General features: G+C 38.5%; 1 protein-coding gene across 4 annotated transcripts in view; it reads right to left on the reverse strand.

Moving 5' to 3' along the window:
- TENM1 (teneurin transmembrane protein 1) overlaps positions 1–27,098 on the reverse strand; it is a 357,561-nt gene that overhangs the window by 48,522 nt on the left and 281,941 nt on the right. For all 4 annotated transcript variants that reach the window (XM_026848413.1, XM_026848414.1, XM_026848412.1 and 1 more), the window contains 5 exons: positions 25,406–25,673; positions 19,970–20,113; positions 15,108–15,357; positions 14,197–14,217; positions 9,911–10,143 (listed from right to left, as the gene is read on the reverse strand). In XM_026848413.1, coding sequence (XP_026704214.1) covers positions 9,911–10,143; positions 14,197–14,217; positions 15,108–15,357; positions 19,970–20,113; positions 25,406–25,673 — 916 coding nt within the window. The remainder of the gene's footprint in view (positions 1–9,910; positions 10,144–14,196; positions 14,218–15,107; positions 15,358–19,969; positions 20,114–25,405; positions 25,674–27,098) is intronic.

Here is a 27,098-nt window from a genome sequence, read left to right on the forward strand (position 1 = left end):
AACACTTTCTCCCCAGTTCTTCCCAACATTTATTTTGTTAGCCTTTTCTATATTGCATGAACTGTAAGACCTTTTTCCCCTGAAATGTTGAAAATACAGCTACAAAAGCACTTCTATTCATGTTAGCGAAATCCTTTCCACCAAAACCATTCAATTTCTTGCTTTAAACTACTTCATAATTTCCCATTTAAAGTTGCATAACTTTGCAATTATAGCAGCTGCCGTGCACAGCCAAGCTATTTTAATAATGCATTTATGTTCTGCTACACAGAAATGAAAGGCAGAGGACTTGAACAGATGGTTTGGACAGTGGCTTATATGGTTCTTGATTTTTGTCCCTTGCATTTAGCACAGCTGAAGGCTGCATGTACTCTGAGTTTACAAAACAGTTGTCTGCACACCAGTTTAGGATCTCATACAGCAATTCCACACACCATTAAAAAAGAAAAGAAAACCCAAGCTGAATTCCCTCGCCTTCCAGATCCATTTCCTTATAGTTAAATTAATTTCTTTAAACATATAGGAGCAGTTGTACCTGAGGGCGAGAGAGAGTAAGCAGTCTGGGGGACAGGGGCAGGACCAGGCAGCCCTGATGGGGAACATGCATCTCCCATGGGGCTGGGAGAAGGGGGCACAGTCTCCCCAGGCCCCTAAATAAATCTGTACCTGGCACTTGGAAATGCCTGGGGTTTGAGTCTGAGTTATGTACACATTTGAGCGTAACACTTTCTCTTACAGTGTTAACATCCATGGGCAGCGTCCCAAGACAAATTGTCTGTGACCACTTACTTTCTAACAGAAAGCAGGAATAATGTCTACACCAGTTTTTCTGTCATGGCCAACTTAGTGAGGGCTCGACTCTCCCCTCTGCTGAAGCAGGCTGACCTCCTCTGCTGGAGGGTTTCCATCCCTTACTCTGGCTGGGAGGGAGGTAGCGAAGGCCTCGCAGAGGGACACCCTGCCATCACATCCCCCACCACCCAGTTCCACTCAGAGGTGCCTCTTCACCACAGGTGATGTTTAGGCACCTTGTAAAGGTCTGAGGGTATCATCACAAAAAAATCCAAAGGCCACAGCAGTTAACTTCAGCATCTAGTGCTCCTACTACGATTAGCTTTCAAGCTATCAGTACAGTGTTGGTAGTTAAAATTGATTCTTTTAAATTGTCAATTCAGTGCATTCATCTGGCTGTGAACTGCTGTTAGAAGAGGGGTATTCACCATCCTATCACCTTCTCTATCCAGTACGAAAAATGCCAATGGACTAATGAAGTGCTGCAGGGTACAGTGTTAGGCTACATCCCTTCGTTATGTGAAACTGCTGATCACTGAAATGTCCAATTCTCCAGGACAGATGTCACCTGGGGGACTGAAATCACCTGGGGGGAAATCTGGGCAGTTATAGAAAGGCTAAAGGAAGAGCAGACATCTTAAAGCCTGACTTCCCACTGACTTGTGAGCTCAGAGAGTATGTCTCCTTGGTACTGGGTCCCTCACAGGATCCTTACTCTTTAATTAGAGAGTAATGGTTCTTTTGGAAACCACAGAATGACTGGTAGGCTCATGGCTATTGTCTGCTTATGAGAAGCCCAATTATAAATCTGAAAAGGCTGAAGGTGAACTGAGGTAAAGTGTGCATCTGAGAAGAAAATGGCTTGGTTGTGGTGGTGGTGGTGTGATCTGTGTGTTCCAGTTTTTGGGAAGGGATGGCACCTCTGTCTGTCCCTCACGTATGCTAAAAAGACTTTGCAATGAAGAGACCTATGCACACAGAAGACCAGAATTAGGGGTGCCTGTGGGGCCAGAGCTGAGGGCTGGCTGCCTCCTCAGCAACAAAAACTAGGTGTGCTAAGCGAACTGCGCAATCTCTTCTGATACAACTGAGCTGCTAAAACATCAACCCTAAAACCCCAAGTGAAGCTAAAAGAAAACCAGCCTGGTTATTAATACCATATACACAATTAATATATAAATCTGATGATCTTTTTCTAAATGTTATTCTGAGGGAATGTACACAGCAGAAGCCAACAAAGCACACCACACTGAAAGGACTGAACCTTCTGTGGTGCATCTAGAGGTCTGCAGAGGTTTTCATGACAAAATAGTTCCCAAAGGCCCCAGTCACTATTTGCAGTCTAGTTTGTACATGCATAGAAGGGCTGTGTTGAATCTGCTACCACAGTTTGGGGCTGCAGAGCAGGTGGGATGCTGAGGTGTTCCTGGGATCTGTCCTGCTCTGATCAGCTTTATGCTGTAAAGCTGAAGCATGCTAAGGGATTACTAGTAAATGGAAAAGCTGCTAGGAAATTGTTCTAGCATTTTTTCTTCAGGGATGTGTAAAGGTTGGAGACAAAAGTCTTCTCAGTCCCAGCCTGTTCCTCTTTTCTTGAGAGTCTCTTCAAGACTCCTTTTTAGAAAAAACCAAAACAAAACACACTGGTCTGCTGTGCAGGGAAGGTGTGAGGAGCAAGGTCCACGGTATTTGACTGTGATGGTGTGCATGCAGCAGTGATTGTTGGGGGTGTTTTTAATCTTACTGATATTGCATCACAGAGCAATATTTGGTGGGATTTTATTTGCCTTCCAGTGTGGTTCACAGGCTCAAATGAGAAACCTGATGTGGTTGGGAATTTAGTCTTCTTTGCAGAGGGGTGGTGCTGCATGGTAAGCAAGGAGCTATGCTTCTCACCTGGGCAGTGAGAATTGGATCCCTGGATTGGATCCCTGCTATGGATGACACAGGGCCAGGATCTATCACTAGGGCAAGTGCATCTTCTGTTTTACGCAATTTCCCTGTGAACAGATGGCTGTGTTGGCTGTAAACCATCCATTATATAAAAATCAAAAATTATGCTGCAATGAAATAAAGCTACTCAGCTGTGTTGCTGAATGGATTTCAAACATTGACTACATAGGAAAACCAAAGACTGTCTACTGTTAATAGAGCAGATTTTGCTCTCCAGCTATCGCAGAAAGGCAATCTATCTGCGAGGGAAGTACCTATGTCAGTGTGATGGCATAAACAAGCCTGTGTCTTCAGTGTTTAGTACTAAAGATAATAAATTCCTGATAATTCCTAATGTCAGTTTCTTCAAGTACCAGAGTATATATGGTCAACAATGAACTACTGTTTCCAGTGCTTACTCCCATATACTCGACCAACATGATTTTATCCATTTGAAATATTTTATGCATTAAAGTCTTGTTGACAAATACCTTATATAAGGTATCCATTGGAAAACAAAATACAGATATTTTGCTAAAGTGTCCCAATTTATTAATTATTAGAGTTGGATTCATTAATGCTCCCGTCACATCTTGCATGATGTTTCACATAATCTGTACTCCAAGAGCTTATTTTTAATCCTTTTCTGACGTACAGTGTAATGCAGAATTAAATCACATGCAGCACTTCAATTGTGCTTTAAACACTGAGAAACTCAGAGAGGAAACATGCACATGCCGTGTAGCGAATGGCACTGAGTGCAAGTAGGAGCACTCTGCACTCTGCAAGCAAGTAAAAAAGGTAATTTTTAGACATCTTCACACAGACCATGAGCTGTAGTTTGTATTAGGCTCTTAGTCTGATTCTGTATTTTTTAAGGAACTGGAGCACTAAAATGTATGCCCAACTGACACTCCCTTTGGGCACAAACGTGACCTATGCACAAATGACAGACTGAGATTGTCTGGATATGAGATTCCTTATTAAACACTGATGTCTGAATATGGGCAACATAAACTCGTGCAAGGATTTAGTCTTGTTCTTTGACTCAGGGCTGAGCACAACCTCTTTTTCTGAGTAACATGCTGGGACTGAAGAACTGCTTTTGGTCATGTTCAGTCACTGGGACTGTCTTATACAGGACTAGATTTTGTACCTGAATGTAAAACAGTAGCTCTTATCCATCTCCAGTAGATTTATGTGCAGACATCTTGGAACAGTATTTATAACACTTAGACGTCTTTTAATCAGTACCATTTAAATTCTGTTAACTAACATTAAAAATGAACTGCTGCTACTATGATCACATGTAGCTACTAAGTATCATCACTAGAAATACTGCAGAAAAAGTTTTGCTCTTTATGACTTTTTCTGCACAAAATAGTACTTAGTAGAGGGGCTGGGTAGAACCATGATAAACACAGAAGGCTGACTAACCTCTCCTGTTATATGCTCTCAGGAGTGATTTTGCTTAAAGGGTTATTTTCCTTGACAGATCTGCCTTAGTGCACATACATACACAATTACAAATGCAAATAACACTTTGAAAGCAAACTGATTATTTTTTTTGTGTAGTTCTCATGGGTATAAATTAAAAATACATATGATTATTATACATATGATCTTTCAGTCTAGAAATTTTGGCATTTCAATGTTAATGGAGCTAAGCTTATAGTGCTGAAAAAAGTAATACAGCAAATTACCCATTAAGATACTTATTTTTCTTTCCCCCCTTCCATCATAGCCTGCACCTGCATTCTAAGAGGAACAAATCCTGTTCCCACTCTTAGAATGGGAAATCCTGTTCGAACACAGGACACAGGACATCACTAAAGAGCAGCTAGAGCTGTATGTTGTCCACTTCTTGAAACTCTACTTCACACTTTTTGCTCAGCTAAAAACTTTGCCAGGGAGCACTTAATATCAAAAACTTCTAATTAAACTTCTGAAGAATTTGTAAAAACATCTAAAACTACTGGTGAGGACTGATAAAAGAGAATGCCACCTTCTGCTGAAGAAAAACTGTATTTAGAAGGAACTTGCGATTCTCATAAAACTTTTAATAGGAAGAAGTGAATCAAATTGGTTAATTACCATTTTATGGTTGGTAAAAGGGCAAATTACATGCCATCCATTTCTAAACTTCTAAATGTCTCCAGTGCTTTTAATTAAAGCTACCATCTAGAAACTACTAAAGTGATTTTATGCAATTAGTTATTTATAGGTTACCATAATACACTGCTCAAAATATGATTCAAGTGATTTGCAGTCTGGTGTTTTGTGATCTTTGTCATCTTTACTTCATTACTGTTTCAGTACTAGTGGCAAAATATTCAGTAGATTTGTGTCAGCTGGAACACGACTTCAGTGCTTGCACTTGCAACTGCGTGTTGCTCTCTTTAGATGACTAACAGTAAGTTGGAGCAAACAGCATTTTTAACTACTGACTGTGAATGAAAATGTCCTGTTACCAGGGACTTGATGACCAGGGTCATACTTACTGCTGACAGTGGTTATCAGACAAATGAGTAACTTATGCATTCAGATGAAGGCTGGATGAAATTTAGGAAGAGCTTCCTGTCCAAAAAGTTTACCTTAAATGTTTTACAAGATTCCCAGACTTCTGAAATCATACATAGCTAAGACTACTGAAGAGAAAAATAAGGACTAAATTTTGCTGAATCAAAATTGGCATAAGATGAATCTTTTGCTGGTTCTATGATGCATACATGACAATGAACCAGAGCTGCAAATAACCTTGGTTTGTCTACTTCTTACTTTATATATTGCTAATGAAACATCTCATCCCATTTTATTTTCTTTTTTGAATTGTATGGAAGGGTTGAAAAGATCTTAGGAATTTATAGAATAGCAGAACAAACAGTATTGATCATTACCTGTGACAAGGGGGTCTTTGTTTTCACAAAAGGCTATATTATTATATATTATTGTTAAGTCTATATTGGTGGGCATCCTACTGAGAGTAATGGGAATCTTTTAGCTGTGCAGGAGCAGGCCCCAAGCAGGCTACTGTCATCTGACAGATGTAAAGGTTTAATCTGAGCAGTTGTTCTTGTAGTTTTATTTACTTTAGAAAGTATTGCTACAGATGGTGAGCAACAAGACTGATCATTTCAGGATGTAAACTACTGGGGTGAACATTTTCAAAACCATGATGCTTTTTAGTAGTATTTCCTTAGTAATTACAAGCAAAATTAATAAAATTACACTGCAGAACTGATTTTTAATTTAAGTTTTCATTTGTGTTGCTAGTTCATGGCTATGAGTCTCAGTGAAAAAGGTTCTTTGCTACAGCTATGTTTAAAGTATTTTTATGCATGGGATTTAGAACTTCAACCTTCTACATTTCCCCGGTGCTTTCTGTGAGGTCACTGCATTCAAGTACACTGTACTCAGTGCGCAGTTTTTAATTGCTTGTGGCATTGACTGTACACATAGCTTGCACAGGGAGTATGTGCTTCTATCTTCTAGTTCTAGAGTCTGGTCTGGACCTGGGAGTCAAAAAATAGACACTACAGGACCTTAGATGCTTAAATCTTTGGATTTAGTGCCTGGGCTTCCAAGTGTTGTAAATCACTTTTGATGTTTAGGAGGGACTTACTGTTTTCACAAAAGTTACTTCGTTTGGGTTTCCACCACAGCTGTTCTGTGTGAGTGCTCCAAGCTGAGCAAGGTAATTGAAATCAGATGTTAAGCTAAGACACTTCTCTTAGTATACTGACTGGGAGACACTGTAGTTCAGCAAATGTGGCAACTTGATTGTCTCAGCCTCTCACCGCCTCTGTCAATTAAGCTTGGAAAGTCAAATCTATTGACATGCCTAAAGCCCACTCATTTCAGAAGGGCAGGGTAGGTAAGTGTTTAATGCCTTTGATCCAGGAATTGGCTTTGCCGTGCTAAACAGAACACTCCCAGGTATTTCTATTAATTTTAGTGCTGCTTACTGCTGTGATACTCAAATGATTAATCTAGTTAAAATTAGGACACTATCCCTTAGTCCCTTTTCATAAATACTAATCCAGATTGTTTAAATGATAGTGTTGGTGACTGGATGTGCCATAAATATTTTTTTTATCAAAAAATCCCCAAACCCACCAAATAGAATTCCCCACTGCAAAATTAAAATCTGTTACTTGGTAAAGTTCAAGTGATTGGAATTCAGTCAATGATTAATATCTTGTGTAGTTACTTCTTCATTTTCCATATCTTCTTGTGTAATAAATGTGTTCAGCTTGTCACAGATCTTATTTTATATCCCCACCTTGTATCATTTCACATTCTGCTTAAGTACTTGGTCATCTATTACATGACTCATTAGTCTGAGATCTCTACAGAATTAAAGAAAGTTGCAGTAAAAATAATATATTGAAGTTCAGATTTCAACTACATCACCCATGCATGTTTAAAAGCATCTTTCAAAGTCAGCTCAACATACAATAGTGCAAGATTAATGTTCACTAAGCCCCGTCTCTAGTCCTTCACAGAGATATGGGCACAGACTGCACAAAGCTACATGTGTTTGTTATCTGTAAAATAAAAGTTGTGGAAAGCACATCATGTCTTAATTAGTGTGACTTCATGATGTTTTCCTGTCTGGCATTTAATTCCTGGTCACTAGGCAAAGGCAGTCTTGCCAAATAAAGGTAATGAGAAGGAAAAGGTGACGAAAGACTCAAATCATAATAATAATCTAGGACTCTACAAAATCTACCTCCATGCCCACTGAAGTAGAAAAATCGTGATGAGTTGGAAAAAGTTAAAGCAGCATATGAAGCAACTTTTATTCAGAAAAGTAAATGAGGATTTGAATTTCTACTTACAAACATACTTCTGAGGACGTTACCAAACAGGATTAAGTTTCACAAGTGTTACACAGTAGGTAGGTTCTTATCAACTTTGCAAATGGATAAACAGACTCATATAGATAAGCTCTTATTTGAAGTCCCAAGCAGCCAGTAGCAAAAATGAGAATACAACATTTGAGCTATAACTTACCAAGGACAGATGGAGTTCTAATGGAGTTTTCTCAAATATTACCTTTCTACCAAGTAAGAGGCAAATTTATTTTTCATTTATATCAGGAAAAAAATAAGAAGGCAAATGGAAAAAAAAAAAGCGCGCTAAGAATTTTTCTATATCATCCTAAAAAATAAATGCTAATTTTGTCTGGTCATTGAGTAATGCAAGTGATTATATTTAATAGTTCATTGGCAATTTCTATCTGCATTATCAGGTACCTATTTTTGCACTGTAAAAATCCGAGGTGAGAAATTAAAAGCAATTAATTTATTTCTGTGATCAAATACTACATAACATTGTGTTGCTTTGTGTTCAAGTGTTCTTAAACATGGATAAGATGCTGGAGCATCTGTGGACTCACATTTTTGTCAGTTTCCTGACTCCTAGAAAAAATATTTGTGTACACTGCTTGAATGTTATTTCAGTAGAAATGAGACATCATCTGACCTGACAATTATTCCAAGAACAAGCAAAATAAGTAATCCAAAAGAATTTCTCAAACTGTATTTAAGTTTGTGAGACTTGTAGGTTTCTTAATAAATAATAGATCTACGGGTACCAGGCAAGTACTTCCCACTACTTCCCAAGGTTGTTCAACCTCTTCTGGTTCAGAGGAAAACAAGGATTAGAAGGCCACTGTGACAATACACATCTAGCTGTTCATTCTGTGCTGGTGACTGCAGGCTGATGCTGCGTTTTGCTAGGCCCTGTACAAAAAGAGCACGTGGCAGTCCAGAGTTCCTTGAGATTAAAATCTGAAATGTAACAAATCCAACAATTTCAAACTGATGTAATTTAGAGTAGATGCATAAATCAAAAGCAGTTGGGAGCCACTACCTGAATTCGACGGTGTACAAGCCATTGTCTGCTAACAGTCAATATTTGCTGGCTGCTCCAGAAGTCATGAATTGTACTTTTACTAGAACCTTCTGTTAAGGAAGCCAGCTATGCATAGGTTTTTTAAAAGTAAATGGCATATTGCAAATTTTCACCAACATACTTCCCCAATAAAAAAATAAGATGAAACAACTAATTGTATTGTAATCAGCAATAAAACTTCAATCATTTTCCTGCTAAAGGATCTGAAACCGTTTGTTTTCTATTTTTAGAATTGATTCATTACATTAATTAGCTGCCTGAAGATCAACATTTATTTGTACTTACCTCACACTTACCTTCTATCATTAAAGGCATGTTAAAGTCACTCTATAATTACAATGTGTCTTTGCTAAGCCTTAAAATGGGATTATTTGCTTGTCTTGGAGATGCTTCTGCCTGGATCTACATTCTAATTTCCTACTGATATACAGCCTTCCTTTATTAGCTCACAGAAAATAATCAAACCCCTTCCTTAGAGCTAGTCATTAGGAGGGAGTGGTGTGCTACAGGGGAAGCATGCTAAAAGCCCACTCGGGGCTCTGCCACGGGAGCTGCTGTTACCCTTTGTTCCGGGGATTTCAGTGGGAGTTGAGGGTGATCAGATGCTTTAGAACACAAAATCCAGAGACTTTATCACAGTTCTAATGCACACTGCAAGGGGATTAATTGTGGCGCTGGTGGGGATTCAAGGCTTCATAGGTATTTTGCCTGTGACAATACAGGATGTACTCAGACAGGAAGGCTGCAGCAAAATGCAGTAGGTGAGATGCTCATAATTTGCAAAGTGCATGTAACAAGGAAGGACAAACTAGAGTTCCAGATAAATTTGGTTTTGCTGGCTGTCTGCTTTGAACAGCCCTGATTTAATGAGTAAGCTTCATTAACATTACAAGAATCACATGAATGCATAAAATGTAAAAAAAAAAAAAAAAAGGACCTTGCAACCATATTATTTGCTTAAAAGTTAAATGTAATTAAATGCTGCCACCTTGCAATTGAAAGGTAATAAAAGAGGAGTGCTGCCACACCAGGGAAAACTATTTCAGAGGAAGCTAGCTGGAACTAGCTGCTCATGCTACTCCCTCATAAAGTACTGCTTGTATTAAAAATGTGAGTGAGCTTTATGGAATGATTTGGCTTGCTTATAGTTGGTTAAATCATCACCTCAGACCCATTTTTGTACATTTAGTTGCACCTGAGTTTTTAAATAACGGTAGGAAATGACAGATGACCAACACCAAGTACTTCAGATATGCTCTTTTCTTACCTCTTGGACTGTTGAGAGAGGCTTCGGATGCCTTTCCGCCATCTCCACAGTGACTCTGGTCAAATGGAAGGCACTGATCACCTGTTCCTGCCACCACGTCCGCATTTTTGGCCAGATCCTTTGTTTCCATGAGAGATTTTGCTTTGTAGACTTTTCTGGTGTTGGTATCTGACAAGTAAAGGGATTCTGATACTGGATCAACGGCCAAGTAATATTTATGTGCAGGACTTGTACTAAAACAGAGGAGAAGAGCATCAGCATTAAAATGTTTTTCCTTTTATTCTCTCTTTGTGGCACCATAACAACTGTATTCTACTTATCTGAAGATGTCTGTTCAATGATTTGGAGATGACAGAGGCATGAGACCAGCTTTCATGTATCTCATGTAAGCACCACTTCTGAAAAGGAAGGAACTAATACTGGCTGTAGTATCAGCAAGTTTATGCAGAGAGTGGTATTGGTGGAGTTAGTCTGTCCATCAGTACCAAGCTGCACACTATAAAGCTCACTGGAGTGATTTCAGCTTAATTATAATTAATACTATCAAAAGCAAACTCATTTTTCTGTACCTGATAGGTCCTAATACTCTTGGTACTGACAACAAACACAGGGAGTTGCAGCAAGGTGAATCACAGACTGTTCTGCATGGGCACAAATACCCACTCTTGGTTATTTTTACCTGTTTCTAAACCTTAGGAAATAGGAAGGTGTGAAATATGGTGCCTTAATTCATGCTGACTGTATTGTCAGGAGCAAGGCAGAAGGCCAAGTACTGTCAGTGCAACTAGGCATGAATTAATGCACCATAATTCATGCACTGAAGTGCCTTATTGAGATTATAAAATGTTATTTAAAAAAATATTTACATATGTTAATTAAATGGTGAAGATCATAAATTCTAATCAGAGAACTGGGCTGCATCTTATTAACCAGTAAGACTTTTTGTTTCTTTTTCAGTGCAAAGTTAATTTCCAGTTTGAGGAAATTGTCTAAGCACATGGCACACAACACTGGTGTTCTGAGCCTGGTGAGACTGCAGTGTAGTCCTGATTATAAAATAAAAATCCAGGCAGGTGTAGATCCTTTAAATCACACAGTCGGTTACTGAAATGGTGGGAGATAGGTGCAGGCAGAGTGGTGGCCAATGCCTGGCAGAGTGTTTAGGTGCTCGGACAATAATTTTATCACTGCCATGTTTCTCCGGGGGAAGGAGGATATCTCTGACAGGTGGCTGGGCTAAACACTGATGTTCCTGCATCCCCTGTAACTGTACGAGACTTCTATAGATTAAAAAGATTGCCAAATTAATCTTTTTGTTCGTTTCTTTTGTCACACAGGCATTTTATTACCATTGGTACAATTAACTAAATCTTAAGATTGTTGCAACAAAGTTAGAAAACGAGTTACTCCTCTCGGCTTTGTCAGTTCTGTTTGCAGTGGGTTTGACAACGCTCGGTGTACAGCTCCTTCTGCAGGGCTGGGTTTTAGTGCCACAATAAACCAGGAAAGGAGGAATCTAGATAAAACAGAGCTGAAGAACTGGCAGAGGCTCCAGGACAGATGTGTAATGTCTGGGATGATACTGACTTATTTTACTGACTCAATTTCAGGTTGATGTAGCCTCTTTATATATATATATATATTTTTTTTTTATATATATATATATATATATTTAAAGTTTTTGCTTGGCTGAGGCAGATACTAAGCTTTGTTAACCACCTATTAGACAGTTCTACCTTACTGAGCAATGTTGCAAAACAATGTAAAAATTACTTACCAATATTTTTTATTTTAGCAGTCTATGGAGTAGTCTATATATTGCTAATAAACTAACAGATGATCAGCTTAAATCTAATTTCTATTTATAAGTGATAAGGCTAATGCTGTACTGTGATATGTGTGATAGAGCTTGGGCCTATTTTTCTCAGTTCTTATTCCCTATCCAGAAGGGGACAAACTACTCAGCATCTCTGAGGACTTGGGCCACAAGCTAGACTAGCTGAAAGCTGACCTTAGTCACGAACATCTATAAAAGACAGAGGGGAAATACAGGGAAAGAGCTATTGCCACAGTTGGGGAACAGATGTGAAATTCTGTCCAGGGAATGAGAGAACAATGGTATGATGAAAGATAAGTAAGAGGATGAGCTAAAAGAAATTAATGCTGAATTATGTGTCACCAGTATTACAAAATTTTGTTGAAAACATTAAAAATCATTTGTGTTCTCTAGAGTGGGCTCAGAGAAGACTGGCCAGCCAAAAGATGGCTTTTTATTAAAATATGTGGAAAAAGTTGTAAGGAGAATTTTAGATGTTAAATAAACATTGTTCATCATGCAGAAACTGCAGAGAACCAGGGGTCATTATATACTCTCCTTGTAGACAGATTTTCTGTCATCCTTGTCATTATATTTAATAGACTGGCTGTTAGAAAACTCTTGATGTTCATGCTTAGTCTTGCATATGGAAATGTTTAAATTTTTAAAGAGTATTAGTAAAATATGGAACAAAATAAAATACTTGCTATCTTTGCAGAAGTTTGCAATGAAATCTAAATCTTAGTTTATTTAAATTAGCCTACTAAAAACTTCATCAAGTAGACTAGGATTTACAATTAATCTTTCCAGAACAAGTTATTACTATCCTGTAGCAAATTTTTCCCCTCAAAGTCTAGTTTCCATTTTTACCAGTTATTAAACAACTTTGTTATTTCTTGTTAAAATCTTGATGACAAGGAAACCAAGTGGGATAAGTTGTTTTTAAGCAGTCAAAAATATTGGTGGCCTTCTCTGTTTATTGGCCTCCAAACTCTATCCCCTTTTATACAGTATTTTCTTTGTTCTAGTGAAAAGAACCCTTCTTCCCTGCTCTTTCGGAGACTAAAAGTTGTATTGAGAAACTGGATTTTGAAGCCTTTTCCTGCTTGACTGTCACGAGCCTCTGACACCATTTAGTTGTTGCTTCCACATGTTTCTTTGAGCATCCTAGAAATTTTCACCATGACTTTGGCCTCTACAGCCTCAAGAGAATGGCATACAGCAGGACTGCTGAGTACTCCCCCGTAACCTCAAAGACTACATTAACTTCAAGCGATTTCTTACTATTTTTCACAGATTTCACTTGGACAGAATCTTACAGAGGCAATTATTATTGTAATTAATAGGGCTGGGGTACCTGAATATTGTCACAACTTGATTTAATTAAGATTTAAGCTCATTTCAAGAAATTAGTACTAGTGACCCCTGAATTTAAAACCTGATTCATGTTCTGAATGCATTACAGAGTAAGTAAGTTCAGTTTGCTTCTTTAGTTTACAAAAAAAGATACTGGTCTATTTAAAGCAAATGGGAAGAGTCCTTCAGTTAAAAAATAGAACCTTACCAACTAGGAGTTACTTTTTAAGTTTTCATTGCAAAATGCGAGATGTGACATCATCTGTAAGTAAGCTGGCAAATAATCTATAGTATTCAAATAGCATTCTTGGGGATAAAGTGGGTAATTCCAAGCAGTTCTGTCATCCTGCAAACACACATTCAGTCCACGCTGAGCTTCCTACTATGCCATATACATACTTGGGTTGTTCTAGTGCTGGTGTATTTGCCCCATTGCTAAGAAGTTTGTTTCGAAGGATAAAGAGTGCCTTGCTATCTCTCTAGTTTGCAACACCCTTTCTGCAGCTGGATTGTTACAACCAACTCCCTCACTGTCTATCGCAGAAGCCCAATGTGCAACACTCATTCTTTTAAAGAAACCCCTACACTGCAATGCCAAAATGCTAACTGGGAAGTGGGGAAGCTGCTTGTTTTTGCTTTAGCTGGTGAAGCAAGGACTGAGCTGTGACAGCATCCTCAGTTCTGGGGTCTGCTGTGCACCCTCTAACTGTGGAAGATTTTAAAGTTCGTAGTATCTTAGAACTGACAGCCTCTTGTGTGACTCTGAAGCCTTTTTTATTACTTCTTTGTGGCGGAAACTCCAGTTTCCTTGGCTGACTATATGATCATTAAACACCATGTGAAATGAATATGACAGCTATGAAATGCATTCCAAGCTTTTGGGCTTAAACCTTTCCATCTCTGCTTGGTGATCAGCAAACTGATTTTTAGAGGGAGACTTCATTCCTTCAAAGGGAACAAATCAAACCTACTTTACTGCAAACAAAGGTGAATTTGATTAACATTTGTATTTATTAAATTCAGAGTGTTTCTCTACATCCAGACTTCTAAAAGGACTTTTGTAAGACTTTCTCTGATCATGGTTCATACACTACTGTTACTGCGTTTTACTTACCTGTGTCTTGTGTCTCTATTCCTAGGAAGAGAGGTCGGTTCAGGTTTAAAAAAAAAGAAAGACAAGAAGCGTTAGTCTTCCACAAAACTGTATTCTTTGCCTGACTGCTCGCAGAGCCGTACTGCAGTAACAAAACATTGTTTATCCCATTACTCAGTATTATTTCTTCCTCTCAAACTGCTTCCTTTCCACTGCCTGCACATTTTCAAGTTAATTCTGAACAATCAGCACACAACATCACTAGCAACATTAGCTAGTTGGAGATTCATGGCTGTTAAGTAAGAGAAATGTAGAGTATCAGTGTTGAAATCTTTCCTGCTTCCCTCTCTGCCTCCGAAAGGGAACGGGAAGCTGGAGTCATAATTACAGTGGAGTCGTTACTGGCAGCACAGGCCCAGCCTGTGACATGTCAGACTGCAATGCCAGGTTTGCTCTTGTCTGCTTAAACTCAGTCACATCCTCTGTTACAGAAGAGGAACAATTGTATTAATTTTAAACACGGTAAGGTTATCTTCAGCCCCAGTGCTGTGACTTAACACGATACTCTGCATATCTGCTACTAAATTATGGTGTTTTCTTCAAAAATATGCTTCATGGAATATTTTAACTTTATGAGAAAATGTATGAAAAATCTCACAGGAAGAAAAATTAGCTCCATTAATTTTGTACTTTGTAGAAATTCATTACACAAAACCTATTCTAAAGGCCAGTTAAGGTGCCCTTTTTAACTGATGATGTTAAGCATAAGTTTTCTGATGAGTTTGACAGCTGATGAGACATATGCCCACAAGGCAACTAAATGTGGCTGCTGTTTTAAGTCCCAAGGGAAAAAAAGGCTTGCCATAGTTTTTGTAGGCCTATCACAGCCAGGATAATGAACATTAGTGAGAGAAAGCTAATTATTTTTTTACCTTAATTCTAATATGCCAATTGAGTTTCCAGAGGGGAAGATCCGTCTGACGAAATTGAAGTCACCAATATACACGCTACCATCAGGCCCAGAAGCAAGAGCAACCGGGGCAAAGAGTTTGCTGTTGAGTGCAAGACCATTGCAGTTGGAGCAAGAGACACTTCTCTGGTGTCCGTTGCCCATCACGGTTGAGATCACTGGTGGCTGCTGGGAAATGAACATGTTTTCACCATTCCCTTTGTGTACAATTCCTAAGGGGAGTGGGGGAAGAAAACAGAGACAAAAAAAAGCGAATGTATAGCATTTAAACTGTTCTGCAGTTTTGAATTATGCAGACCTCTAGAAAACGATACTACCAAACCAGCAATAAACACTGAGTCTCTTAAAGACTGTCACAGGGTTCTGCTAATCTCTTCCAATTTTGCTCAGTCCCAAGCTTCACCATCACCATTTTGTCGATTAGTGGTTAGTGGCTATTTTAAAAGCCAACATCATGAGCAGAACTCATGGTTGGTTAATGCTCTAACAAATTGTCTGTTAATTGCTGTGCTATCCGATTTCTTGGGGATTGCTACTTTAATATTCATTTTATTCATAAATTTTTATTAGGTAGCAGAGGAATTTCTTAGGCAGTTTGAATATTTAATTAAAGGAGATTAATAGCAGGACTGCTATGCATTTTTCACAAAAGAGCACTGAGTGGCAGTACAAAATCAATATTCAAATTTAAATGCTAGTCCTTCATGGTATATAAAAATGGTGCCAAGTGCAGCAAAGCCAAGTGAAGAGTCAAGGAGTAATTCTGAGGCACAAGTGAATGTCTTACCATCCAGAATAGATTAAATTCTGCCATAAAGTTTAAAACAACTTTCCAGTGTGTCAGTATTTTAGCACCGCTCTGCAGTATACGTTGTTGAAAGTCTCCCCAGTTACTAGGTTGGTGATACCAGAACCAGTACGAAGATGTATTTTCTCAAGCGGATGGCTGTAGTGTTTATTTTAAATAACTGTGTGGTAATACAGTTAAGTAGTAACTTTAAAATGAAAGATTTTGGCTAATTCTAAATGGAAGTTAGGTCATCTTTTAGACCATGCCCAAAATCTCTTATTTCCCTTGGAAAGCCCAGGCTTTCATCAGAAAAGTGGCATGATTAAAGGAACAAACACAATGTACTTTCTGGAGGACTATTACACTGGGAACTAGATACTGCAGGAAGTACATGTCAAGACACGTCCGAGTTTTCGCAAAGTATGGCAAATGTATTTATACGTACCATCTCTACCAAATTTTGATAAACTGTTTTTTTTGTGCCTTTTAGGTAAATCTGAAGCTAAAATTCTCCTCGGAAATTACTGAGTGTGGCCATAGTTATTTTGAAGGGAAATATATTAAAAAAAAAATATTTCTGAACAACAGAGGACAGAATACATGTATTTATTTGAATATTAACTTAAAAAAAAATCATCCTGGAAATACGCCAGTAAAATTAATGGCAATATCCTCCCTTATGCACTGGATAAAAATACTACTAAACGAAGATGCTGCCCTTTGTCTGAAATTAACAATGTAAAGGTAATCTTTCCACTGCTTCATACAAATGCCAGTAAATAATTAGGGCTCTGGAGAATATGTTTTACTGTCAATAAATGTAAGCATGTGCTTAATTTCAGGCTTTTGAGCTGCTGCTTTAATTTTAGACAGCACTGTGTTGCACGAAATTACCTTAAAGCATAAAGTCCCTGTAAAATTACTCCTCCTTCCCCCAGATAAATAAAAATAGAATCAATACACTTGCCCATCAGAAGAAAAATCTAATTCAAAGAATACTCTGAAAAACCGGTTAATAGCACATTCATTTGTATTCATGAGATATAGGTGTCTTTAACAGGACTCTATACAGGAACTAGTATTTGTGGTTTATGTTCTCTTCCTGACTGTGAGAAATGCCCTGAAGATCTTCCAAACTGACCAAAACCTTTGAGTTAGAAAACATTAAACTCTAATCATGTCATGAACTGGAAGTGACCAAACCTTTAAACTAGAAGGGAAAAACACAGTGGGAAAAGAACAGTTTCGTATAGCTGAGGAGAGGATGTGATCCTTTGTTAACCTAGCAGTCACACTGAAGCAAAACTGCACTGAAAGAGCTTGAGTTTCCAGTGACAGCCACACCGGAACAATATATGTTATTCACATCTATGCTGCTGGAATCAGACATCTTTTGTTTTCTTTCTTTCTTTTTTAAAAGATACATCTGGCAATAAACCACACTTTTACTTGCTATGGTTTCTGCATGTCAATACTTGTACCTCGACAGCTTAGACTGTGCTATGAAGTGCAAGTCTGTAAAATTGCATCTATTTAGTTTTACAACTTTTCTGTTGTACTTTGTTTATTTTGTAACATCTCTAAAATGAATAAGCCTTTATGGGGGGGGAGTTAAGAATATCTACCCTGAGTAGAAATGTGCCCAGCAGCAGACCTGCTGGAAGACAAGGCTTAGTGACTCAAGTTCAGGACTAGCTAACTAACCAAGCAAAGTGCTCCTAGTTTTAGTTTGAAAACAAAATTGTAATTTGCAATAGAGAATTTTTAGAAAGACATTTATGTTATATTCCAATGCTATTTCTGTAGTTAATCCAGCGACAGTGTTTCAAAAACAGATGCAAGTTTCATGCTTCTAAAAGAGCAGCTTTTCATACATACAGAGGGAATGCTTTAATTAAAAGTGAAAAATCTTCATATATTCATACCCGGGAAGGCTAGTCATGCTTTTCATTTAATTCATGGTAGCATGGAGATAAGTCTGAAATATATAATTCTAAGTTTGAGTCATATTCTTGTCCTTATTTAAAGTACATTTTACATATCTGAAATGGAAGAGCAGTTCCCTAGTTTCTAGACCAGAAGCAACTCGTTATTTTTGTCCTTTTGGACACATTTCATTATTTGGTTTTGTGGCTTTAATACAAACCTACATACAGGCTGCTCTGTTAGGTGTGCACTAGCTATGTTATAGTCCTTGTTTTTCTGCTCCTAACTGCTTTTCTATACATGTGCCAGGTGTGCATGCTCAAAGCCCGTTATATCCATGAGGAACATCTGAGACATCACCAAGCTCTGGCTGGGCTTTGTTGCCATCAGTGGAGATGCTCTCACGTGGAAACTGCAATCAGAAGAGACTCACTGATTTCAAGTCAGATGTGCTTATGCCCAGATTGTGTTTCTGTAAGTAATGGATAAAGATGTTTAGCAGCTTCCCTGACATCAGCTTTGATCATGCCCAGCACAGTGAGAACATGCAAAGGAGGAGCAGGTACAAGAAGCTGCATGATCCCCATCCTTGTTACTGGACTGGGGTAGCAGGCATAGCCCGGGTGATTTCAGAGGAGGTAGCTTGTGGCTGGCAGGGCAGGGCTCTCTGGCCTTTTCAGCCACACAGCTGGGACGTGGCCAGGAAGCAATTTGTCACCACATACCCCATGCTCAGAAAAGCAATGATTTAGCCCCGCTCAGATTATAATTGTACACTTTACAAAATCTCAGAACATGTTAGTGCCTATGGGGTGAATTATAGTAGGAACCGTTGCAGTTAGCAGACAGTCATATAAATTGGAGTTACTACCAGCAATTTAGTCTTGAAATTAAACTATGCAAGTGGTAAATTGGCACTAAGGAGTAGACTATAGGGCTCACAGTCGGGGGCTGAGCTGACTGAGGTCAGATTTCTCTTTGTGTTAAATGTCAATAGCTGGCATTTAAAAGAGACAATCTATACAAACCAATAAGACAGGGTATGAAAGAACCACCGTTTAAAATGTCAAACTATTTTAAATCAAAACAGAAATCCAGATAATTTACAAACTAAATCTGACCTTTTGTATTTAGAATATTTATACTGTAGCTGAGCATTCAACCACAGAACTTGTAAAAACCTGACAGCCATACTTTTGTGCATGAATCTTCATTAACAGAAGTTTGCAGATGGAAATAGATTTTAGTGGACAGACTCTCGGCTGGAGCAAATTGAGAGAACTTTACCAAATCCAATACTCTCTTCCCCCGGACAGTGAGGTATCTTGTTTTTTGGCAAAACTGTATTTTTTTTCTCCTTACAATAATTTATCTACAAATATATTTTTAATAATTTAATCCGTCTAGTTCCTAATTATAGATGTTAAAGAAGGAAAAGAAAACCCCCAGGAATAAAATAAAAGCAATGAAAAAACAGATTCAAGTCCCCATGCTTGAAGAATCTCTATGCACTGTTAATGTTAAGACACCAAAAACATTTGTTTTGTTTTGTGGTTTTTTTTTCTAATGCTTCAAAAGGTGCTGGATTGCTTGTCCTGAAGAGTAACTTTCTGTGCTTCGCCATAGAGCAGGCAGCCACAAAAGCTTCTGCATATCCTACTGGAGTGTGGTTTCAGAAGCGCTACCTCTCCCTCAGCATGGTTTGTCTCCCTGGCGCTGTGTGCTACTAACCAGTGTTAGTCACAGGATGAATTAGGGGTGTAGACATTTCACTGAGAATATAACACACTATAAACTGACCTAAAATGTGGTACTTCTATACCAGCAGTGTGAGAACAAACCTAAATTAGTATGCCCTTTTCCCATCCAAATGACCACAATGTGTTGGCGACTGCAAGAGTTAGTGATATTAATGTTTAATACCTGGGAGTCAGAACATTAAAAATATCTTTTCAGATGGCATTTACAGTTCAGTTCTCAATAAATGAGGGTGCACATCCAAAGAGGATTACAACATTAGGTAGTGTAACGCTTAAAATCTGAACAATTAATTCCTTTAAAATTTGTATTCTTCTTCTGCGTGGCCAGTTAATAAAAGAAGGACTTACCACTTTGTGGATTTAATACATGGTGTTTGTTTATAGACCAGCCTCCCAGATTTGAAGCATCCATTTCAAAGCCTTGAAGGATTACTGTTCTCTTCTCCCACAGAATAAAATCAGGACATGTTTCATATTCATATCCCACCGACACTGTAAACAAATAAAGATCTATCAGTCTACCTTTTCCTCTGTGAACTACTAGGTAATTTTTAATTCCAGGTTTTGATATTCATCTGTCAAGTAATGATGCCACTAATTTTCCTCTGCCTGATTGCTATTGTTGAATGTTTTGTTTTTTTTTAAAAAAAGAGTTTTAAGAGATCAGTATCTTACTACAGCTATAGTTACTATTTTCTTTTGTATCAGTTATGGATTTCTTAAGAGTATAAATCTCCTCCAGAGACTCCCAACTTGATTGTTTATTGCATTTCTGCTAATTACCTGAATAACAGCTTAAATAGAAAAAAACATACTGGCTTTAATTTGTTTGTTAATTGTAAAAACTGTAGTTTGGCAGAAATGGATTGCCAAGCTGAAAATTTCTGGAATTAAAGAGTTATCTTAACAAGCTTGCACAGGATATGCACTCCCCTTCACAGCTGGGCAAAATACCTGCTGAAAATCTTGAATTTCCCGAAGTTGGTGGCTTTTGGGGGCCCTCAAACTGATCAAACTGGTCACTAGTACCTCAGTAAAACAAAAAAAAAAGCTTCAAAATTTAATTTTGGTATCTCTAATATACCATATTTTTTTTTTTTTTTTCTTTTTAAAAGTTATTTACCTCCTCTAGTTAACGCTTTTTAGATTTCAGTGCAACTCATTCATAAAGGAAGAACGTTGACACCAAATCACAAAATTTTATTTAGGAAATAGTTTTAATTGTATCCAGGAGATAGTTCAGCCTTTCCAAAATAAAAATGTCTTTACAAATATTTTAAGATACAAAATAAAAACATATTTAAAAAACCAGAGTTTTCTGACGTTTTCAATGTTTTCTTCTCACTTTTTCTATGTAGCAGCTTTAGGTAGATTTTACTTGAACCATAAATAGTTTTAATACTATCTAAATTCCATTACTGGATGCAATCAAAATAATTTGAGCAGTGATAGCAATGAGCATTTGTATTTGTAAGATAAATGTTTTGTGGCAAACTAAAAGCTGTTCCTTACAGCAGCTTTGCTTAGAGCTGCTTCATCATTTAGCAGAAAGAATCTTTTTTTGAAGCTAAACTCTGACTTGTAAAAATCACATCCCGTTTCAGCACTGTAAATACTGTATGTTTCAAACATTACAGGTTACAGTCTGAGGGTCCAGCAGCCATTCTGTCCAATATTTCTATTACAGGAGCTGTCATGACTAATATCAGCAATGCTTCTGAGTAACTCCCTGGGCAGAGTGCTCAATTGTGGACACAGAACTTCTTCCAGAAGAGCCACATCCTGTGCTGGGATGAGCTGTCAAGGTTCAGTAACCAAACACGCTATTTTCTAGGCATTAATGCTGAGAGAAGATAAAGGGCAGATTTTTCCTCACACTTCCACCTACACGTTAGCATCTTTACTCCATTCACACACTTAACACGTTCAATTCTGGGCCATTCACTGGGACTGTAGCTAACACTGTGAAGTGTCTGCTGTTCCCTGCCTATAGTGGGTATTTCTGACCTGCCCAATACCCTCTAGAGGTTTATCATTCCCTTTCTTGGAAGTTCCCTGCTCTCATAGTTACTGTCCATAGCTGCCTTTTTGTTCCTTCTCATCAGTGAGAAACATATGGACACACACTTGCTTTGTGTGTGTCTACAACCATGTTACTATATATAATTACACACAGTTATGAAAGATGTCTACGCTCCAAAAAGGACTATCTGTGTGACCTTAAAGCAGGGTCTCCCGAACCACCTAATTGGAGGTACTGATGTGCCATCCATGAAAATGTCCTATCAATTGTTCTGCATGCAAAGTAATCAAGGCAAAGCATAACAATTGTAAAGTCAACCAAGTGACTGCAGACCCACTTGCAAAATAAGTATTTTGATACTGTCAGATTTTGCAAAAAGTAGTAATTTTGTAAGTGAAATGACCATTCTCACCCTCATTGTGGGGCATTATTTTCTGGTCAAACTAATTTATAGCTCTTTCTTGAGGTGACTGACATTTCACTGCATGAAGAACTGTAGTAACTATTTCTGGACACTAACAGCCAGCAAGTACACTTTGCAGTATGAAAATGGATTTCAAAAGATTTACTTAAATCATCTGTACCAAAAATTTGTTCTTTTCATACAACTATTTAGAAGAATGTTGGTAGTTCCAGCATATCACAGTTTTAAGGGCTGTTGCCAAAATACAGCTAAGAAATAAAAGACACAATAAAACAGGATGGTAACCTCTACTGCAACCTTTTCTGAAATATTTGTACTTATCTTCTGTGAACAATGAATATAATGAACTCAGCCAAAGTAACAAGTAATAAACAGAGAAGACCTAAGATGACTGAGAGCTGGTTTATATTCACACCCAGAAGGCTCGGTGCCTGCACACCACACTGCTGTGTGGCATGCAAGGGCTTGCAGGAGTAAGACTGAGTGTGCATGGAGTTATACAGGAACGTTTATTGAGGTTTCTACTGAAATCCTTCCTTTTCCGATGTTAAATTACAAGGGGACATAGACTTTACCACCAAGGTTTTGTGTGTCAGCATCCATGTGATGTGTTTTTTTTTTTTCCAAAACAAAAATATTACTTTATAATCTCAGTTGTTACTCTGAGATGAGAAAATTGCCTCTTGTTAGGGACTTGGGGACTAGACAAACACCAGCAAACATCTCTCCAACAACTTCAAGCAGAACCACTTGGGTGTGGAAATATGGTCAGAAAGTCTTTTTCTCTGTAACGGGTTATGTGATCATTGCTGTCAATAAGCCTGAAGAAAAATAGAGATGTTTATAGTATTTATGAAATCAAATGCAGATGGTTATATTCCTGAGTCCAGGACTTCAACTTTCTGCAATTTAATTTAATTAAAATGAAAACTGAACAGAATGCATTATTAAATATTGGTAATCTACTGGCAGAGGAAATTATTTTGACAAAAATTCATATAATGGATGCAGATAAAGGTCCCCGAGTACTACACTGTGTCAAATTAAATAAAGCTTTATGGAATCTAACAAAGCATGCTAACAAGGCATTTAAAATATAAAGATTCTATTTTAAAAGAAGCATGATTAACCTAAACTTTAAGGAAAAGAAAAAAAATTAAGAACCAACTAAATAATTTAGAAGTTGTTATTCAGCACTACTGCGTAAGCTTTATTCATATTTAAACATATTGTGCTCATCTATTTCTAATTTTGGAATCTGTAACTACAGTATCATTTCATAAGATTTATACATTTGACTTAAATTGTTTTAAAGTCCAGATATGTACTGGACTTCATGATCATCAGAAGACTCTCAAACGATGCAGAGGGAGAAGGCATACTCAGCTCTTCCCTCAAAAACATCAGTGACAAAGTGCAGTAACAGACTCCGAATACAGGGCACGTGTAGCCACGCTGACGAGAGCCCCAGGAGGCACCCATGACCCATCAGGCCCTGCCTGATCACCCATGGGAGTGCCGAAGGGCATGCTGGAATTTTTTGTAATTTCTGGATTTGCACAAATATGCGTAAGTGAAGCCAACAACCTATTTAATATCCTCCCTCACTGCGAAACACTGGCAGGAGTCTGTTTTTGTAATGGGCTAGGGCTAGCCTTGCCCCCTAACAAGGAGGTTACTTGAGAGACAGGCTGAAATGGGCACTCTGGCTCTTCACTGCTCCAGAGCCCTCTCTGAACCTGACTGACCCCTTTGAAAAGTTGTCCACCTTCTGAAGGTGTGACCCAGCTGTGTTAGATCAGATGCAGGTATAATAGATGATGCAGCAATTCGGGAGACCTTGCGCTAAGGGTGGAGTTTTGATCACTTTAGGCCAATGTAATGTGTGACCTATGGCTGGGATGAGAAAACCTGTGCTTCTGCACTAGCATTCATAGCAGATTAGGAAAATGGTGAAGTTGAAAATTTATCTGGTTCCTTCAGTTTTCAGCTAAATTTTGTTCCTGATCAGGCTCATTTACTGGTCAAGTAAATGAGCGGTGGCCCAGAGGTTAAGGAGAGAACATGGGAATGTCCCTTCTGGCAGCAGCCTGCAGTTGTATCTGCTGAAGTAGACTGTAGAACCACAGCCCTAGAAGCAGCTCCTTGTTTTCTGATATATTTAAATGTGCAGGACGTGATGTAAATCATCCTCCGTATTTTGGTCTCATAACCCTTTGTGGACACCAGTGGCTATGTCTGCATCATCCTCTAAATAGAGATGACTAGGAAAGGGCTAGAATGCTCCTTTCTCCCATCACCTCTCCACACAGCTGCCTCACAGACGTGGCTGGGAGCAGATGATAGCAGTCATGCACTGGTGCTCTGGGAGTTGCAGGGCTTGCATAGCCTGGATGGCACCATTTGGCTTTGCACAGGCCAAGCTGCAGGCACACTGCCTGTATGGACAACACAGCAGATCCTGAAGTGAGCTTCTGGCTGCCCCTCAGAACAGTATTTTCATATACAGAATGAAGCATATTCCTTGGGAGGGTAGATGGCTCCAGGTAGCCCTTGCTCTTCTTGTTTTATAGCCTGATCCTGCCAATGCTGCTTGCTGTAACTCCTCTGACTTAAAAAGCAAAACCAAAACTGCTAAGGAAGCGAATAGGGCTTATTCACAATACTAAGCTTTCTTGGTAAGGTAAAATAATCATAATGGAAAGTATCTATAAGATTAGTCCATTAAACAACATAACCCCAAATTCAACTAAAAAAATAGGAAGCCTTTTAAAAACCAAATCATGAAATTAATGAAAAAAAATGTCTGGCTGAAATAGTAATTGCACTTCTGTAACGATTCTCAGAATAGATATCTGTGCTGCTTGGTAAAGAAAGCCTATGAAACATGATGACTTTTGTATAAACATCTTTAAACAACAAATCAAGAAGTTTTAACTGTTGGGGATGTGAAATGTAGTAAGAAAGGATGACTAAAAGTTAGAATTTTGTAAACCCTAAGTGGAAATGACATGTTAAATGTCACAGCCAAAAAATGACAGAAACAGTGACACACCAAAGGTCATATTCAAAATAACATTCAAAAACAAAGACAGCTGAATATAATGCCGTTAGTACATAACTGTTCTCCGAGGGAAAAGGGGATTTTCAAATTGATTAAATTAGAAAGATGACATTGGAAGAACAAGAAAATAAATGTTCTTAGGAAATCATACGAGTCACTTTAGCTAGAGACATTTGATTTAAAAGAATGCAAGTGCAACAGAATTTATAAGCTGTATTTTCCTGGCTTGATGTGTGTGAGCACTTCTGCTTACACCAAGGTGATTCTACATACCCATCGCCTCAGCCAGACCAGAGACCTTCTGTCCATATATATCTGTCTTATTCCAGGCAAACGTGTATACCAAATTGGCTGCAGCAGGAAACCATTTCTGAAGCAGACGTCCTTCAACAGCAACTATCAGATGGACTTTTGCCATTCCAGAAGGGATGGTTGTGTGTGTCAGAATAATGCGCAGCAAAGTTTTGTACCCTGGTGTTCGACTGCTGAGATAACTCAGCTTCACAAAACTCGAAGGAATCGGGATTTCCTCTTGGACCACCTTGGGAAAAAACACATCATTATACCTATAGCCAAGAAAAATGCAAAATTGTAACAACAGCAGCAGGTGCTTATTTTACATTTCACAATCATGCTATGTAATCATGACAGTACCACTTAAACCACTGATGTCTTCTGTGTTTATTTCAGCAATGCAGTAGCCAGGCATATTGCAAAATGTCCAATGCCAGAAACTGCTCGGTCAGCTCACGGGACAGTGCTCTGTCTATTTTGATAAAGAGTCTCTTCCTCTCATGCTTTACTCTTATCTACTGAGGAGCAAATACTGTCTCTGTGGACATATTGATATAAAGCTCTACACCTTTACCTTGGCTTTATTATTTGGTTTACTTAACAAGTGTTCTTAATCACAATGCTATTAATTTTTTTTTTTTTTAAATATGCACACACTTTATATATTACATTATGACTTGAAGATACTATCCTGCTTTGGAGGTAATAACCCTAACTTGGGGAGAGCTAAGAAAGATAACAAACCCTCCTGCTAAAGCACCTTCTCTGCAGAAGTGCTCAAGAGTGAGGCTGAGCTCCAGCAAGAAGGGGCATGGCATACGAGGGCGCAGCATAAGGAACCTAGCAAGCTAACTGGGGACACACGGCAATGAAGATGAAACAGTCCGGGCCTCAGAGTGATCTAACAGGTAAGTCCCCTGTGCAAGAGAGTTCAAATCCCACGGCACTGCTGTCAGTGCCACCACCTGAATCACCTGGCTTAAAGCTGGCTTGGATACGCCCGCTGCGGGGTAGTATCAGTTCCTGGCTGCAAGGAAGACAAGCCCTCAGCAACTAGGAGGACTGCAAAGACTATGAGCTTGTGCAGGAAAAAAAGAAACTTGGCCTTGACCTTCTGAATGATGTGGGCCTTCAGGCTACAAAAAAGGACTTAGCTCTTGTGATCTCCTGAGAGAAAGGAGCTCTTCTGGGACTGACTGTGAGGAAGAGCGGGCAAGAGATAAGAGCAGCTTCTTGGAAGATGCCACAGTCACTCAAAAGCCACTGTTAATGATTTAAGTGTATTTCTATAATAACAAGCCAAGCTGTCACAATGTTAAATTCATTTTGTTTATATAAACTCTTTTGCTTTTATTCCGCAGTTTTAAAATTTTTCTTGTTTAACAATAGATTACCTCACTTTCATAGCAATTTTATTTACACATTGCAACAGTATCCCTGTCATAGGATTGCTGCAGTACAGCTGGAGGCCTGCCAGCACTTGTCGTTTCGACATATGAAATGTAGGGTTGCCAGGGAAATCCTGCTCCCTTTATTGTTCATGATTTGCAGTGTTCCCCTTCTTTCCTGCTGACATCCCAGCTGCCCCCTCTGTCATACATCTGACATCTCTTCTCATTTTTTAATAGAAATTCAGGAAGAAATATTCATGCATTAAGACATGCTAATATAT

This window comes from Athene cunicularia, assembly GCF_003259725.1.
Source record: "Athene cunicularia isolate RWA chromosome 4 unlocalized genomic scaffold, athCun1 chr4_part3, whole genome shotgun sequence".
Lineage (NCBI taxonomy): Eukaryota > Metazoa > Chordata > Aves > Strigiformes > Strigidae > Athene > Athene cunicularia.